This window comes from Takifugu flavidus, chromosome 7 (genome assembly GCF_003711565.1).
Source record: "Takifugu flavidus isolate HTHZ2018 chromosome 7, ASM371156v2, whole genome shotgun sequence".
In the NCBI taxonomy this organism is placed as follows: domain Eukaryota; kingdom Metazoa; phylum Chordata; class Actinopteri; order Tetraodontiformes; family Tetraodontidae; genus Takifugu; species Takifugu flavidus.
The window spans coordinates 2,713,704-2,732,433 of NC_079526.1; the positions used below are offsets into that span (position 1 = coordinate 2,713,704).

Here is an 18,730-nt window from a genome sequence, read left to right on the forward strand (position 1 = left end):
AGAGGAAATAAACTGACAGCTATGAGGTTTTTACAATATTAGTTGTTTAATAGTTAGAGATTTAACTCTTTTATCCCAAGTTTTTATCCCAAATTTAAAATCAGCCAAAATAACTGCTGCCTAGGAACCAGACAGGCAGCATATTGAAAAATAACCCTAACCCTAAGACAGTCATTTCCAAAAGCTCTGAAGAATGGTGTGAGCACCTGCTGTAAACCATCACCGTGATATTAAATATCGTCAAACAAAAGGGAAGCGAGCGAGGCGGCTTTCTCTGTTCCTGTAACTGCAGACCCAAATCAGATGACTTTGAACATCACGAGTCTTGTTCCCGAAGGAAGACAGGAGCCACGCTGTAAGGTGAGACAGCAATGACTGAAGTGTTGTGATTGTGCGATGCCATTGTAGGTCTTTACTGTTGGATGCTGACATGTGCTGTCTAGACTGATTATATCAAAGGACAACAAAGTTCTTAGCGCGCTTCTATGAGGAAAATAACTAGGATACGAATGACAAAAAACAGTAAAGGTATAAAATTCTGCACGGATCCAACAATGTGGTGTATTATAATATAGTGTTGGGAATATTCTGTCCACAACATCACTCACCAGCTGCACACTGTTGATCTTTTGCTCATGTACTCTAAAGACTGTAGGACAGCAGGGACAAAATTCTGACCTTTCATCTTCACACACAATGATTCAAAGCTGATAAAGATGCAGGAGGTCCAAGAGTCTTGATCCACTTAATATCAGCCTGATTTTGTTTCTGCTGGAGTGCTGGCCTTGTCAGAAAAATACATAAAATATAAACTCATCTACCACCTGCAAAGCTACGATCAAAGTCAACTGAAATCTAAACTACACTAAGCAAAAATGTGTATTTCTTTAGGGCCTCAGAATATAACTATGCAACAAAGTTAACAGTTTAAAACCCATTAAAGTTGTTTTGGGAAATTTCTACATCGTAAAGATGTCACATTTGTCATTTGTCAAATAGATGACATTAAAGATCTCTTTGATGTTGCCATACTTTAGAAAAACGGCGTCACTCAGATGTGATAATGGGATCTTTTGAGGACCAGCAGGTTGCCATCATCAGAAAGCAGAGGCCAGAACAATGCTGGCCCTTTGTGAATGTCTGTGAGTCGAGTGTGAAGGAGCCCTGGGGGTGAGAAAGGGCAGGCAGGCAGCGTTTTCACACTGGATGGGGCTACATTCCTCCAGGGCTCTTCACCTTCAGGAGAGACAAGGCCAAAATGAAGTATGACTTGTCAAAGGCAACGCTGGTTCATGTGTTAACATGCACAAAAAATGCTGACGGGGCCTCAAAGTGGGCACTTAACAGATAGAAAAATATAATGGATTGTGTTTTTCTGGGAACAAAACAAAACAGGCAGTAAATAAAATGTGGACAGAATTTGGGGAATTAAAACAAGCATTTCTCAAGTGAGCTTTTAACTTTTATTTGTGGAAAGTTAAGAGCCTGCTGTCATTTTTGGGAAGGAAATTCTGTTTTCCAAAGGGCAAGTTTAAAACTGGGACAGGGTCTGTCAGCAGGGAAAAAGAGGGAGAGGTGAGGCCCCAGGAGAAGCTGATGAAAAACTACCTGGAATATTTCAGCTCCAGCCTCATATCAGATGTCGTTCCAGGTACGTAAACGAATGTGCTGTGTGCTGTCATTGCTAGAAAGTGATGTGCTTTGACATCCTTACACTCATTAAGGCAGGAATACAGAAATTTAGCCACCACTTATCTCTACGCAGTGTTAGGGGTTACATTGGGGTGGAATTCCCAGTGTTACTTTTTACACCCAAACCTATGAATCTTGGTGACATCACGCCAATTCCAACCCCAGAAAAAGGGTTTAAGGTTACTGTAGCTGCACGGGTGATGAATGTTAGTAATCTCCAACCAAACCAAAGTATACCAATACTATGAAATGTGACCAAAAAATCATCTGGAGGAAACTCAATTAGAACTCAAAGAAAGGACTATGAATGCTGGACCAAGGTCTTAACCATCCCCCGTTTGAATCAGTTCCTTATGGTTGACAAATCTGAGTGTCTCTTGTATTTGCTGTCCTACTCAGATTCATTCAGAAGCTACACCAATACAGCAGAACAGTAGTATATTTTTTAAAAGCTCCACATGTTATCTAGCGTGTCCCCCTTTTTTATCAATAATCGTTCCTCGATGATGTCATTTTCTACTCTTATTCTCCTCCATCTGCAGTGTTTTTTTTCATAGTGCTGTGAAACACAATGGAAACATACAATCATTCCAGCTGCCTTTCATTACTGCCTTTGACAATATTATTTACTCATGAGCTTACTGGAACTATGGAGAGGGAAGAGGGGGGGATGGATGGCTTCAATTTACTCCCATTGATTTGCGCTCCTCTTAACAGGAGCCTGGTAACTTATGGTGGACATACTGTAGATTAAGGTGGGGGTCAGACAGGGTCTAGGACTTCCTGAACGTGTGACAGATAGAAAAGCGAGAAGATCAAAGCACATGGCAATCAAAGACAAATTCTACTGCTTAATAAATGAACTAACATTAGATATGGCCCCTTTTCAATAAATGAAAGAGACAAACCGTGCCAGAAGCGGATGCCTCTGCTTTGACAGCACTGTTAAGATAAAGGCGTCACTATGGGGGAGAGGAGACCTGTAATTAGACACACACAGGACTCCCGTTGCTATGTAAACAGCCCAACCGCTCTGCTCCGTAGCGCACTGCCTCTGTGCGGGGCTGCTCTTGCTCCGCGCATGAATCACAGGGCAACATCTGGTCGCTGGAAGGGACCCTGTTGGTTTGGCATGCTGCATGAGTGTGGAGTGTGTCAGTTTGGACCAGGCTATCCACGCCTGCGCAGGCCTACCTCCTCCCCCCGTCTAACCCATCTCTCAGATTACAGCGGTTGCACAATGCTTTTTGGCAGTCTCCGTCATGCTAGCCTTAAGAGATGTTGTGGACAGAAAGCTTTCACTCATTGATGCATGTGTGCACATGGGCGTGCGTGTGTGTGTGTATCTTTGTGTTTGTGCCGAGTGGTAACAACCAGTTTTGGGCTTTTGGCATCACATTGGCTCTTGTCTGCCAAGACTATACAAATATGCAGACAGGAAAAAAGGACGTTGTTTACTTTGCTATATGTATCCAATGAGAATATAAAGAACAACCAGTTCTTCCTTCCAAATATTCTTTTAATTTCTCAGTCCAAATTTATATGACACCTGGGGAAAAAAAAGATTTCCTTCATCTGATCATAACGACAACAGAAGTGCATGTAAGCGCACTACTGTCGGAGCACTCCGTATCTATCTGAGACACCCAGATAATTGGAATCGAGTTGCTCTGGTATGTATACGCCTTTATCGGAGTTTAACTAAACAATGCATATGCTCTATGACCCTAAAAGAACATCCAACAAAGCTGAAGAAGAAGGTAGTCACAGGAGAAGAATGCATACATTATGTACAAGATGGCCAAAGTTGTATGACTATTAATCTTCCTGTGGTTCCAAATGCTGCCTCCTGACTCCAGTTGTTTATTATGTGTGGGTCATCCGATAAGGGGCCATATTAACCCAGTAAAAGATGCATATTGCTGAGAGTCGAGCAGGAAGACAAACCCCTGGGACAAGGAAAAAAGTCCGACAAGACACTAAAGTCTAATTTTGAACAAAGTTTGATTAAACTGTACATGTAAATGTACTATATGTGCTCCTAGAATGACTAAAACAAACAAACAAAGCTTAATGTAAAGAATAACAGAAGGTGATATCAGCCCATTCTTCGTCTGGAACTTACAAGAAAGGCAGGAGGAGGACAGAGTATTTCTACAAACTACAATGCTCGTGTGCCTCTCAGTGCGTCACCAGTTAAACTAGCATCCTGCCAGGGGTGTTCCTGGCAAGTGCCTTAAGTTAATATCTGGCTTGCGCTCACAAAGTTTCACAGGAAACCCCAAAAGAAGTCCAAAATGTATCATAGGAACAGCAAGTTAAAAAAAGCAATCACAAAAAGGTGCAGTACAGTGAGGATGTAGAGGGGAGAGTAGAAAATAGTGGAGACTTGAAATATGGATGTCAAGGTGTCGTTGGGCTGAATTCAAGAGTTATGGGAGGCCCAGATCCTGGCTTTCATTATGCTGAGAGGACACATTGCTGACTAATGTAAACATTGAGCAAGAGCTCTCCTGACATTTAGAGGGCAGATGTGACTGTTTGCACAGATGCTACAAGATGATAGACATAGGCAAAAAAAGAAAGGTAAAGAGGTGAGAGATCACGGAAAGTGGTAGCACGGTGGCAAAAAAAAGTTTGTGTGTCAAGTTTCACAGTTTTCTGAATTCATTTATTCAGTTATTGACAAACATATGTCTGAAATAATAGCGTTTAGTCTTTATTGAGAGCAACCGCAGAGCCCTCACACTGCTTGAGTGAAAAGTATGTGAACTCTTGAGTCACTAAACTCAGAAAGGTCAGGGATTAGCACGTAGTCCGGCTAAGAAAACAAGTTTGAAGGTGTGGGCTAGAGATTCTTCAGGAAGAAGACCCCTCTGTGTGCCACGCTTTCCTCAGGAAGAGATTTCTGAGGAGCTACGATCAAGAATTGCTGATTTGCATAAAAACACTAAAGGACTCCAAAGTAAATTCAATGAGAAGAGATGCACTAGTCTACAGTCCACCTATAAATGAAGACACTGGGAGCGAGGCTACTAATAACAGCCCTAACTCACAGCCAAATATGTGAAGGCGTAATGGGAACTGGCTTCTATCTGAGCTCATGGGTCTGCAGTATGTAAAACAACAAGCAGGGCGTCTATGGCCTCGTCAGTTTGCAATTATTGAGCGGAAGATCAAGTCCCAAGTCTTGAAAAAATTCAAGTTAATGTGAGAACGTTTGTAATTTCTGTAGAAGGTGAGTGATACAACGGAACAGTCACCCAGAACACCATCGCAAAGCTGCAACAGAATCGCTTCAAAAATTTCCAAAAATCCACCTTTTGAAGAGGCCAATTTAGAGCCCACACCTCAATTCAACAGAGATACTTTGGAATGACTTCAAGAGGCCATAAGATAGAGCTGGAGCAGCTCTGCCAGGAAGCCTGTGCTAAATTACTTTCTGAGGCTACAGGAAGTGCCTGGTTGAGGTTGTTGCGCGTAAATCTTGCATCAACCTATTGCGGTCTTTGCTGGAAAGGGCATTTGGCGGTGTAATGGTAAATATCAGTCCCCTGTGACACTGTACAACATTGTATTGTGCCGCATGGGGAAGAAATTAGAGGGGAAAACTCGGTGCGCGATCATTGTATTGCAGATCCTGGCATTGTGCGAGAACTGATGTTTTCTCTACCCACAGCAGCGACTAACCACACTCTTATTGTTTGAAAAGGCAGCTCTCTGGAGGACATTTGTAATAACAACCTGTAGCAGGAATTAGCCCAAAGGCATGAAAAATGTAAACTGTGCTCTTTTTAAAAGGATAGCAACAGTATGCTGCACGCCTCTGACTGTGTCTTTTTTTTTTTAATGATCCAAATACCAGTAAACAGAACTTATAATTGTGTAATTGAAACATACTTTTTTGTGTGTTTGTGTGTGTGTCAGAATTGTGTTAGGTCATAACTGCTGCTGATTTCTGCTTTTTTTTAACCAGTGGCAATAATGAAGTAAAAAGTTAAAAGTTCTTGGTATTCATGGTCTCTTATCTAGAGTCCAATCTGCCGTCAGCCTACCGGCCATCAAGACTTGACAACTGCACATGTAGAGAAACAGACAGTGGAAATCTCAGCACGGACTGATAACCACTAATAATTATTCAATCATTTCACTGAAGATATGCGAATTGCTTATTTCTTCTTTCAGTAGCTCACCCTACTGATTAAAAATGTAATTAAAGGTTCCAAAAACGACATAATAGTAATATTCCTGTGAAAGTTTGGATTCCCTTTCATTTGCCACTGTCTATGACACTAATTACAGCCCTGAGGGCCAAGCGGCTCTGCTTCTAACATAATGTTTCCAGGGCCGGGCAGAGAGCTACATATTGAATGCATTAGGCTCGTATGAGGCTTGGCAGTTAAGGACATTATTCACAGTATTACATAAACTGATTGAACGTAGCGATAGCACAGACACATTTCTGTTGTTAGTTTTGCTCAAATTTACTTGGTTATTCTCTGTTTACCCTCATTTGGCAATCAATCACACGCCTAAAACAGGCCTGCTGACTCCATGTTTTCTTAGATTGGACTTGTCAGCACTTTCTTGACTGTAAATCCCCCTGACATGCACTATCAAGAAAGGCATGCTGGGAGGACTGGTGGAAAATCACAAACTTGTGGGTTTCAGACAACAGAGCATTTCATGGGATGGTGAATGGCAGGGGCGGGCCGTTCCAAGATTTCGCCTATCCGTCAAAGACAGTACTAAATCAGTGAGTCAAGGTGATGGTCAGAACTGTTTCTATCAGGAAAACCATCTGAAGTCAGATGTTTTTCTAGGGTTGGGTCAGCACGTCCAGAGCTTCTGAGAGAAAAATGTAGTGACGCAAAATTGAGTCAACACTTAAAAATTTAAAGCAGGTGTCCAAGTTGTAGATCACACCTTTGTTAATTCCAGTGCTTTTTGTGTGTATTTATGTCTTGTTTAAGTTAAAACGGACCAATTTTTCAGGAGGTGTTCTATCTATCAATCAACAATTACGGACATTCATCCAGGTAATAACAATTCATTAACCATTCATAGACACAAAGACTCATATCAAGAGATTATGGCAATGGCAGGAGCTCACCAGGTGCTGCTCTTCTGCATGTTGATCGATTAGCAGGTTTATATTCAAATAAAGCATATAAAAATGCCTCTTTAAATGTTGATGCATATTCAGATCGGCTAAAAATAACTGGATGCACAGTTTTATGTTGTTACAGTTTAAGTTCACGTGTTTGGTGTCTCACACAATGATAAAAACTTACCTGTGGATCCTAAGCAGCATATTGTGAGAAGTAATAACAGAATGGTGGATCTTCTTGCCATCGTACGACTGTCCCGCAGCCTTTCGTGTGAAGAACGGGTCGTTTTCCTGCTTGTCATAAAAGTCTGCCTGAGTTTATAGGAAGTTCGCGTCAGGGTCCAGCTGTGAAGTGAACAAAAGAGGAGAAAGTCAACCAGACGGAGCAAGTTGTGCCGAGTTTAGCCAACCAGCAGGGGACTGAGCTCTGATTAATACACCCAGTGGGAGTGCAGAGATGAGACAAGAGTAGCAACAGTTTGAAGAGCAGAGGATTAATCCAGAAAGGTTAATTGGGGGGGTCTTGCATGCTTCAAAACACTGAGCTGCACACACCTTTCATGGGAGGTCAAAGTTTGTGAGGAGTGTGTGGGATGGCTGAGTGGCCAGCAGGGTGTGAAACAATTTGGAACACGCCACAGGTTATAAACACACTTCAACTGAGTGCATTTGAAATCGGATTCTCCACTTAGGTCGTAATTAAGCAGCTTAAGACCACATGCTAATGGCTATTTAACATTAGTAATTAAACAGTGGCCACTATGAGGGGGCTACACTTCTATCACATGTTCCAGACAGTCAACTCTGTTTCAACTTCAGAAATTGCTCTCACCTGTTTGCATCTATTGTTCCTTTATCTGTGCAACGGAGCAACTTTTAAACCCCCAATAACAAGTATTTACATGTGGGTGCACTGAGGTTACAGGACTCACACTCAGAAGAGAACAGTAAGGTTACTTGTTACTCCCCAAAGCAGAAACAAACTAGCTAACCTGCTGTATAGGATATTGATTGTAACTATTTTACTGAAAGCATTAAACAGGAATGAGTTAGCAGGCTGTGCTGACAAGCTCACACCACACCTCTGGCAGAATGGACAACTGCAACTGATTACTTAATCAGCAATCAACAAAACACGGACATAAGATAGTGGCAAAAGGCTCTATGCTGTAGCCAGCACGCTGCCATTAAAAGTGTCTCAAACCACCCCCAGATGTCAGTCAGCTGCTGGGAAAAACCCACCAGCACATCAACACTCTGTTTCTATAAATGCAGCGTGTTCACAAATATGGTATCAGTAATATAGAATTGGTAAATTAAAATAATAGTTGTAGAAGTGAAATGTTACTGTCTTTTTTAAGCATTTTTCTCTACATTCCATGTCAATGTTCATTTCAATATAATGAAATAAGTACAGAGCAACTCTGAGCAAATCTGTTCTTTTGTTAGTAACAGGAAATGCGATGCCAACAGCACTCAGAAAAACCCCTAACCCCCACCCCCACCCCCCACCCCAAGGGGATTCGATCCTGAAACCTTCTTGCGGTGATGCGACAACACTGCACCACTGTTTGTTGGTCCAATTCATTATGTGCAATTAAGAACAAATCATCCTAAGACTTTTCAATACATCTTTATAAGCTGAAAATTAAAATAAATTTCAAACTTTTGCTCACAATGACTCGAAAGGTTTTGAATTCAAAGTGCAATCGGTCATTCATAGTTTTCATCGACCACAAAATTGGTATTTCTTTATTCACCAGTGGAAAATCTCTCTGACCTCACTAGTTTTCTGATGAGGACGGTTTTAAATCTCATTACTTTTACTGAGCCGAGTGGAGCGCACTCATAAAACCCTTATAATAAATGTTTGTCTGGCTGAGAACACCAGTATTAAAGATATATGCACCACCCTAGATGTTCTAAATGGAAAAGGATGCAGGTCAAGCACACTGAATCAGACTAAAATCATTCTGACTGTTGCAAAGTGAGGCTTCCAAAGTTGGAGAAGTTTCTTTAGCATTGTCTCTACTGGAGATGAAAGGGCAGGAATTGCACTTATTCCATGCTTGCAGGCTCCTTCTGAGATGACCACAAAACGCGTGCAGTATGAAAGAAACAGATGTGCACAGGCTGCACCATCAAGACAACCAACATGTAACAAACACAGGTATTACGCAACTCATGCTGAACTTCCAAAGGGAACAAGACCAATCTCCACAGCAACCAACAACACATCCATAGAGACATATAAGAGTTTAAAAAAGGACAGAATTAACCAAAGCGAATATAATATTGGCAAGACCAGCAGCAGAAAATCCAGTCGGGAATTCTTTGACGACATGCTGAAGTACCTTTTAATCTAGAACTGCTCGTTATTGATCACATTGTTGCTGGTGTATTCAATGGGATTACAGCATTTCAATGGTTTTACTGATACTGAAGGGCTTCTGTCTGATTTATGGTAAACTCCAGTCAGTGAGGGATGTGGTGCATGCAGTATGAAAGGTGCATCGCTCTGTTGTGCAAGTAGCCCGCTCAGGACAAAGAGGCTTTGAGTGTGCGGCAGCTGCAGAGGCTGGGGAGTCATTCTGGAGGATCATGACAAATATTACACTTCCAGCTAGTCAACAAGAGTCTGTGTCCTCCACTTGATTTATTCTCCTCTTTGATCTTCATCTCTTTGCTTATTCAAAGTAGGTTAAATCACATGGAAGTGTCAAAGACATTAGCGCGAAGGCAATATCTCATCCACTCAGTTGATATGAAGAGCTAAACAAGTGCTGTTTGTACCAACAACGGTAACTACAAGTGGAGCGGCTCTAATCGTTAGTAACTCATTCGTGACAGATAAACTGTCTTACTCGTTCCAAGTTAAGCCTGCGATGATTGTATTATCAAATCTCAATGCTACGGATCTGGTTTTGTTGCAGCACCAACTGAACTCTCAAATCCCTTTATGTGACTTGTTCTTAACCCTGAAGGTCTAAGCCTAGCCACCATTTACCCAAAGAATATCTGGAAAGCACATCAAAACATGCAGAACCTGAACGCACGTTAGGGAAACCGAACTCCGTCGTTGCGGTCGATGTTAACAGTCTGGCTTATATCTTTGGCAGCACGCGTCCATAAACTGGAGTGCTGACAAATCTGTACTGTGTCCTGATGGTATACTCTGTGCTCTCTGAATCAGAGGTGAAGAGAGGAGCATCGTGACATGTACAGGTTCTAATTTAAGACCTCAGTTCACGTTTGGCATCTGACAGATTATATACGCCCCATTTGGGGGGGTGCAAAATATCTGCATTTAAATATCTATAATCATTGTAAGTTCTGTTGTTTGTTTTTGGTGGGAAGGGGGTGGGACAATGCAAACAACTTGGTTAAAACTTGTGCATTTCACAGGGTGAATTCTTTTTTTCTCTTTGCCATGGGGAGCTGCATATGGGTGAAGGCAGGATACACTCCTGCGTATCCAGGGCACTATGTGAGCATTTTGGGGTCCGGTGCCTTGGATGGGGGTACCTTGGTGGTGATATGAGGGTGTCCTGGCACCGGCCCCTATTAGCAGAACATCTCCCAAGTTTTGTCCGCACTGGGGTTTGAACCGAGAACCCTCTGCTTTTCAGGCCCCTATAGACTGAGTTAACACCGGCCAACAGAATTCTCACACAAATTATAAACAGCACATAAAGATGTTCAGAGCGGAGCTGTTTTCAGGAGGTATTTAGTGCCAGAATCCTGGAATTTATGCTTCCTGTGCTAAGAAATTAATCAAAATAATTGTGGCTAATTGTCCGACTTGGGTCGTGTCAACAACCATGGTGTCGCGGGCTTTTCACCCTCGCATCCTCCAGCCAAGTCATGTGACTAAGGGCTACTAATCTGTTTTCACTGTGCTTCCCTGTGCTTTGCGGTGCTCTGGATAAGCTGCGTCCCGCTCCTCTTCAAGTGTCAAAAGACGCAGGTTTGAGACTGGCCAGTCTTACTCACAACTCCCCCAAAAAGACAGGTGTCATGAGGCGTGTGTGCGACAGCCCGGACGTGCACAACACGACACAGATGCATGATCAGTGCCTTTGCCAGATGACTCACACTCATGACCTGTGATCGAAACCCAACGTGCAGTAACTATAATAATTCACCACGACACTTAAATCCCTCCTATCTTTGGCTACCTTTTTTCTTAACCAGGGTTGTGGGGGTGCTGGATGCTACCCACAATTCACCTGGTGAGATCAGACATACATCCCAATCAGAAAGCCAACATTAATTTCTATCAATCTTCAATCAAACTACAAGTAATTGGATATACAATTACATTATATTACATTATTTGCTAATGAAATCCATAGACAAACAGAGTAGTACACAGGTGCAGGTATAACAGACAATTCTTACATGTTCTTCAAGTACACAAGACATTGCCTGCTAATTACCTGTTCAAGTTTGGATTGTAATTGTAATGCAATCTAAGTGCTGCACTATATGCTAGACTGATGCATCAGACAAGACAATGTTTATAGGTTTGTAGATGGGAAATTTCGAACTGACCCCCTGCAAACAGAACAAACCATAGATGTCAGAGGTACTAATTTATTACCTAGTTGTTTCCACAGGGGGGTACACGTTTGGCAACTTTATCAATCACAACAGTCTCTACTGGGTGACATAAGTAAACACACAACGCTCGGTCGTTCCAACTGCAACGTCCAAAACGCGTCGACGACAGCGCGGTTTCGTCCCTCAGCGCAGCTCACCAACACTATATCCTGCTGTTTCCCCCTTCTACGTATGTTCTTCGTTTTATGCTTTGAAATTTAAACCACGCAAGTCAAAAGTTTAGCAGCCATAACGAGGGAGAGCGCGCAGGGAAGCTGGACGTCAACAGACAGATGTTGCGCTGCGTTCACGGACGCATAAAACAGCTGGCAAAGAGAGCTCCAACAGTTTCCGCACACACGCTCCTAGAAATATACACACACCACAGTCTTCTGGATACAGAAAAGGCTGCTGAAGACTGTGTGTACGATTAGTTCCAGGTTGAACGTACCGGGCAGAGTCTCCAGAAAACGTCCAAGCGAACTTCGCTGAAGTTGACGTCGCTCCGATGCGTAAAGGTGGTTCTTCTGTCGAAGGAGCTTCGCGCTTTTCATTCGGTTATGTGGCCGGTGCTGAAACAACACTTGCATGTGTTACAGTGTGGAGGGGGAAAGCCTTTGTCGAACAAAGTTTGAAGCACTTTACTACAATCTATCTGCTTTCGTGGGGTCTTCATCTGTGGGCGGGGCTAACAGGCAGGAGGCTGAGCTGCTGCAGGGCTTCCCAAAAGCGCCTTCGCGGCCCCCTCCCCTGATCGGTGCACGTTCAAAATGTTGTTTTTTTTATGTCATGCAATGTAAAAATTAAGAATCGTGACACTTTGTCAGTCATTGTTGTGTAGGAGAATAATTAATTCCCTAGGGTATTGTTGCAGATTACAATGGGGGGATAAACTAACGTGGGGCCCAGACTGGATGGGGAAATTATTAAAATAAGCAAAAATCATGACGACAAATAAACTATAGGGGGTGCTGTAATTGTTCCAACTCACACAGGGTCATGAGGAGCATACCTCCGAGATTTTATTCCTCCTCCAGTGGATGTATTTGGCGCCATCGGTTTGTGTGCATACAGTTTTATGGGTCCAATAGTTTCTTGTGGGATGGCTCAGTTATCTATAATTGCACTCATATGTGCCTCAGTCAAGCAATAGTGTGCCTGTTGCATTTAAATAAATCAGCATATTCAAGCAGTAGAGTTTAAGCAGCTACATTTTACGCAGCTATTTGTAAACGTTAGACATTTACATGATTCACAAAATGAAAAGTTTAAGTTGTGCTTTCCTGGCAGGATTTAGATCCTTAGGAACAGGGTTCCACCTAATATTTAAAGCTGTATAGTTTTGTAAATCTTACACGCAATTATCAAGTATAGATTTGGAGCTTCTTTGTGACATTCTACACATTACAGAATGCAGAATGAAGTGTTCAGAAAATAGAATATGAACATTTAGGTTTTACATAATCCACCTGAGAACACCCCATAAACATATTCAAGTCAAAAACAGATCAACAAAGAGCTCCCTCAATCCATCTGAGCATTCCTTTGAATATCGTGTTCCTGTGAAAATATGAAACAATCAAAGTTACCATTTTTCCTCTCTTTATTGGATGTGAGCAGTATTTTTATGTTCTGTTCTCCTTACTCCTCTCAGAGTGAGATCAGGAAGGTTATCCAGGATGGTTCTGTCTGTGTGCGAGCACTGATTGCCGCCCTTTGGCACGTACACTTCACAAAGGTCAAGTGTGCGGCGGTAGCTGCCTGACAAATGCCTTGCCTGGGCATGTCTTCCCAACAGATAGAAGGAAAGGAAAGGGTGGGGGGGGGGTAGCATTCTAAAAGAGCTCAGCAGCACTCTGCTACACCAGAACGCAAGAGCATCTGCATAAAACACCACTTAAAAACGCATGTATGTCATTTTCCCATTGTGTGTTTGATGAGAGTCACCCCTAAAAAAGGGGTTTATGAGTTCAGAATACAAATGTCTTCTTTCCATACAAGTTATAACAAGCTGTGTAGGATTTGAGTCACTCACACGTGTCAGAATGTTGACCCAGTTGTTCTTGGGTTCCAGGTAACGCTGGAAAACACGCATGGGCAACTAATTCACAAAATAAGGTGTGATGATTAGTTGTTTTGCGTATTTTCCTATTGAAACTGATGAGGTGACATCCAAGACTTAGTTAAACGACTCAAAAAACTGCAACATAAATAAAAGCCTTCATTATGTGAATATACAGTAAATATGATCAAAACAGAAGTGAAGGCTGGGCCCAGTCATTAGCTTAAGCTATAGTTCAGGCTCACTTTAGGCCACCAGATCATGTCATCACCGTTTCACCCATATCAATAAATACAGTATTTTATTACAACTTGACTGAAAGTACCTGTTTTTGTTTGTTTTTGGCTCCAAGAACTTCTTTTACAGGAACTCTTACCAGAAACAAGGAAACTTGGAAGGAATGTTGTGCTTTTCCTCCACAGATTGTTCAGCATTCTTTGAAAAGCCAGACAATAGCCCACAGGAACCTTTAGGTTGCTTGTTTATAAGATCCCAGAGACAAAGATACCCGGAAGTTTTCATGTAAAAGTAACTCTAATTGTAATCTGTTTCTTTTTGGGTGCAGTACAGTTACGTAATTTAGCAGTATTCCATCCACTTATATCCATGAGTGCATCAATATAATAAAGAAATCAATCAAAGAAAACCTACTTTTGAATTGAAACAGTGGATTTGACCTCAAGAACAAGAGTAAGATAACATTATTTCCTATGTTCTGATAAATAGATTTTTTTTATTAAACTTTGGCTTCTCAAGCATTCTAAATTTAAGCAGCTGTGAAGTGTCGTCAGCTTTTACCTGATATTTTTGTCACACATTCTTCTCCTCACCCCCCACAGCTCCAATCACAGCACTAAACTGTGTGCCGAAGGATTCTTTTTTGTGCGTGAAAGCGCTCCCGAACAAACACAACATTTCGCCACTATGATATCTGACTCCAAAAGGAAGAGGAGATGCGGCGCGACTCTGTACAACATAAATGTCAGCTCAGTGATTTACCACTAATGAGACGACACCTGTGACAAGAGGGAAGGAAACTTTTGTTGTGCAAAACACACACAAAAAAGCTGCTTTTGAGAACCGACAAGGAAACGCTCAAAGGGATCAAATAATTTTCCATCTCATACATATGCAAGGCTCTGCTAAAGAGCCTCCCTGTTTATTTACTCTGTGTTAGGGCTGTGAGCACAGCTGAGAGGAAAGGGAATAGAAAGCATAACAGTGCATCAAAGATGTGTGCAAATCTGAAACTGTTTCACCTTCTATTAATGTTACTGAGGCTTTGAGTTTGCATTGACCCAGATGATTGCATGAGCTGTCACGTCCGACGACGCGCTGTCGCAGATGTCACCCTGAACTCAGCGCAGCTAGCACTAAGTCTACTGTAGCCAGTGACAAATGAGCTCAGCAACTGTTTGGACTGTATTACACACAATTACACTCTGCCGGTTCAGACAGCTACATGCACTGATTTTGTTGTTGTTTCTATTAAATTCTATTTAACAGATATATTTTAAAGGAACCCATCGTCAAAACAACAGTTTTGGGGCGTTTTTGATCTTATGAGGCTCTCTTGATCTTATGAGTGCATGTGTATGCATGAGTACATGTATGTGAGTGTCTGAGTAAATGCCGAGTGTGTCCTGTGATGGACCGTGATCTGTCCGGGGACGGTTCCTGTCTATTGCCAGGTGACTGCAGACAAAACTCCACCAACCTCCTTGACCCTGACTATGGGTAGACGCACGGTCACCGTACTAAGCTGATTTGCTTCACTTTATTTATTTTTTTAATGTTAAACTAGCATGTGTTATCGTCTGTTTCTTATTCAAATGTGGCTTTTGGTGCACTATTATAAAACTGTAACTGAGTAAATTAATGTTTACATGTTTTTACAGAGTCATTTGTTTTGCAGAATTTATGCTAGTTTACTGAAAGATAAAAATGGGCATTTTCAGACCCAGTGATCAGGGAGCAGCACCTTCCTATAGCCTCCCTCCATCCTGAACAAGCTTCCTGTCATTGTCAGGGGACCCGACCTGGTGTCAGTATTTATGGGGAGTTTCAAAACATACTTCAGATGATGTGAAATGCCACTCATTCCTTTCACTTTCTCAGCTTCCTTTAACTGTGGCTGCTTTGCTTTACAGCAATTCACAAAAACTGATATACGTGTGTGTGTGTGTGTGTGTGTGTGTGTGTGTGTGTGTGTGTGTGTGTGTGTGTGTGTGTGTGTGTGTGTGTGTGACTACCTTTCAAACTAAACCATGTGACTACTGTATGTCACATGGTTTAGTTTGAAAGGTTTTAAAGGAATTACATATAAGTAATGAAAAATAATTTTTAAAACGAAAACTTGATTCTTATGAACCATAATGCGTGTTTATGATTAGCATACACCGCTATGATTTCTTACACAAGTGAAATAACATTATTGACGGTAAAGTTGCAAACATTTCATTCACTTTCATGCTGTGATAAACGCTTCATATAAATATATTTGAATATGGCGCCATCTTGTGGGCAAAACTAATCGAAGCGGTAAATTAAGCTCAGACTCGATTAGCAGATCAGTTATTTATATATCTTAGCACATTCGATGTTTTTACAACAGTTTTTTTTAATATGCAACTGTAAAAAGAATACACCATCAAAGACATTATGTCTGTTGTTTCTAACAAAAAACTGCACATATTAGCTGAATATTTTAAAAAATCAAGCATGATAGATTTACCTATTTAGCTCTATCATATCTACATACAGATGACTATATTATAATATTCATTACATTGGTCTGATACCGCTACCATTTTTTCTTGTTACAGCATCTTTTTGTTGTTCTCTGACATATAACACAAGAACATAATTCCTGAATAGCACGCCTTGGATTAAAAAAAAAGTTTAAAAAAAAAGTGACTGATTGACTGGAGCAAAGATCCATCCATCCACCTCTGTCTTTGGGTGAGAGGTGGTGTAAACCCTGGAAAAGTCACCAGCTCAAACAACCATTTACACTCACATTTACACCTAGTGTCAATTTAGTCACCAATTTGCCGTCCCTCAAATGCAAGCTCTTTGTCTGTGGAAGGAAGGGGGAATACCTGGAGAGATCCCATGCACATACAGGGAGAACATGGAAACTCCATACAGCAAATCCCAGGGGAAATGTGAACATACGTAGTGAGAATTTCTTGCTGTTAAACACTCACCAATATGCTGCGCTGAACCACAAGCCTCAGCTATAATGGAAGTGACAGAGCCCTCCTACTGTGGAAGTGATCATATCTTAATCTTTAACACAATACACTTTCATCATCAGCAAACTCCAGCTGTGTGACATCACAGGCAGAACCGTTGGGATTTCTCCGTCCATCACGCATCAAACGGAGACGTGAGCGTGGACAAGCGGTCGGACAGCTTCCTTTGTGGATTTTATGTTCATGTCCATTTCGATCTAGTGAACAAGAAATAAAAACTTAAATACTTTGAACTGACTGCTTTGTTCTGTCTTCAGTCATCTGTCGACTGAAGGTCATCAAAAATGAAGACCGATGATGGTGTTTTCCTGTGTTTTCCAGATACACTGGAACATCAGGGGGTGTATTAGCAGAAGCCAGCCCCTCAGGATGGTTGTGTCCCTGGCACGAGGCATGATGCATGCATAACATCACAGCAGCCCCCGTCATTGCTGCACCTTCGGACATCTGCGGGCAGCATCCTGCCCTGAGCACCCTTTAAGCGACCGAGTGAACACAGTCGCACACACTTAAACACAAACCTGTAGTCTATATAGTAGTTCTTCAGGTAGAACAGGTGGGAACACCAGCCAGAGGCCAGCGGAGGTCATACACGTGAAGGTTGTGTATGCCAATCGGCTGGTGGAATGGGAAAGATGTGGGCCGCCCCGCTTGCAGCACCATGTCCAGAATGTTATTTCTTGCCAGTCCAGGCCACACACGAAGTCTGAACCTCGATCTGTCTCAGAGTCCTTGATAGATTCCTGCGTATTACCACTCTTGCCCTCTGGAGGCCTCTTTAAAAACCAGATTTCTATCAACATGAAGGTAGTCTCTATTAAATTAGTCTCTAGAAGTGCCTTTTTTCACCTGAGTACATTACAAAGATCAGGAAGCTACTGACCCACCATGATGCTGAAAAGTTAGTCCATGCATTTGTTACTTCCAGGCTGGACTATTGTAATTCTTTATTATCAGGGTGTCCAACAACTCTTTAAGAAGCCTCCAGCTGATCCAAAATGCTGCAGCCAGAGTTCTGACAGGTATTGACAAAAGAGATCACATTACTCCTGTACTGGCGTCTCTTCATTGGCTGCCCGTTAAATTTAGAATAATTTTTAAAACCCTTCTTTTGACCTACAAGGTCCTCAGAGGCCTAGTTCCATCCTACCTGGAGGAGCTAGTGATACCTTATCAGCCCAATAGACCGCTCCGCTCTCAGAATGCTGGTCTACTTGTGGTTCCCAGAGTTTCTAGGAGTAGAATGGGGACCGAGCATTTAGCCACCAGCCCCCCTGCTGTGGAACCAGCTCCCTGTCCAGGTACGGGAGGCTGACTCCATCTCTACTTTTAAGATCAGGCTTAAAACCTTCCTCTTTGAAAAAGCTTATTGTCACTAATTCTGTAGTTCCAGTTACTATCATAGACAGACAAACTATCATACTTAGGGGGTCGTCTAATTATTAGGTCCTTCTCCTTCTCCTCTCCTCTCCTCTCCTCTCCTCTCCTCTCCTCTCCTCCTCTCCTCTCCTCTCCTCTCCTCTCCTCTCCTCTCCTCTACCTCACCTCACCTCACCTCTCCTCTCCTCTCCTCTCCTCTCCTCTCCTCTCCTCTCCTCTCCTCTCCTCTCCTCTCCTCTCCTCTCCTTACCTCTCCTCTCCTCTCCTCTCCTCTCCTCTCCTCTCCTTTACCTCTCCTCTCCTCTCCTCTCCTCTCCTCTCCTCTCCTCTCCTCTCCTCTCCTCCTCTCTCCTCTCCTCTCCTCTCTCTCCTCCTCCTCTCCTTTACCTCTCCTCTTCCTCTCCTCTCCTCTCCTCTCCTCCTCTCCTCTCCTCTCCTCTCCTCTCCTCTACCTCACCTCACCTCACCTCTCCTCTCCTCTCCTCTCCTCTCCTCACCTCACCTCACCTCACCTCTCCTCTCCTCTTCCTCTCCTCTCCTCTCCTCTCCTCTCCTCTCCTCTCCTCTCCTCTCTCTCCTCCTCTCCTCTCCTCTCTCCTCTCCTCTCCTCTCCTCTCCTCTACCTCT

The 18,730-nt window shown here is 42.5% G+C and overlaps 1 protein-coding gene across 2 annotated transcripts in view; it reads right to left on the minus strand.

Annotated features, from left to right (window-relative positions):
* Nucleotides 1-12,123, minus strand: part of tgfbr3 (transforming growth factor, beta receptor III) — a 48,948-nt gene extending 36,825 nt beyond the window's left edge. For both annotated transcript variants that reach the window (XM_057038412.1, XM_057038410.1), the window contains exons 1-2: nt 11,856-12,123; nt 6,987-7,147 (exon numbers count right to left, since the gene is read on the minus strand). In XM_057038412.1, coding sequence (XP_056894392.1) covers nt 6,987-7,104 — 118 coding nt within the window. In that variant the 5' untranslated portion in view covers nt 7,105-7,147; nt 11,856-12,123. The remainder of the gene's footprint in view (nt 1-6,986; nt 7,148-11,855) is intronic.
* Between the last annotated feature and the right edge of the window lie 6,607 nt (nt 12,124-18,730).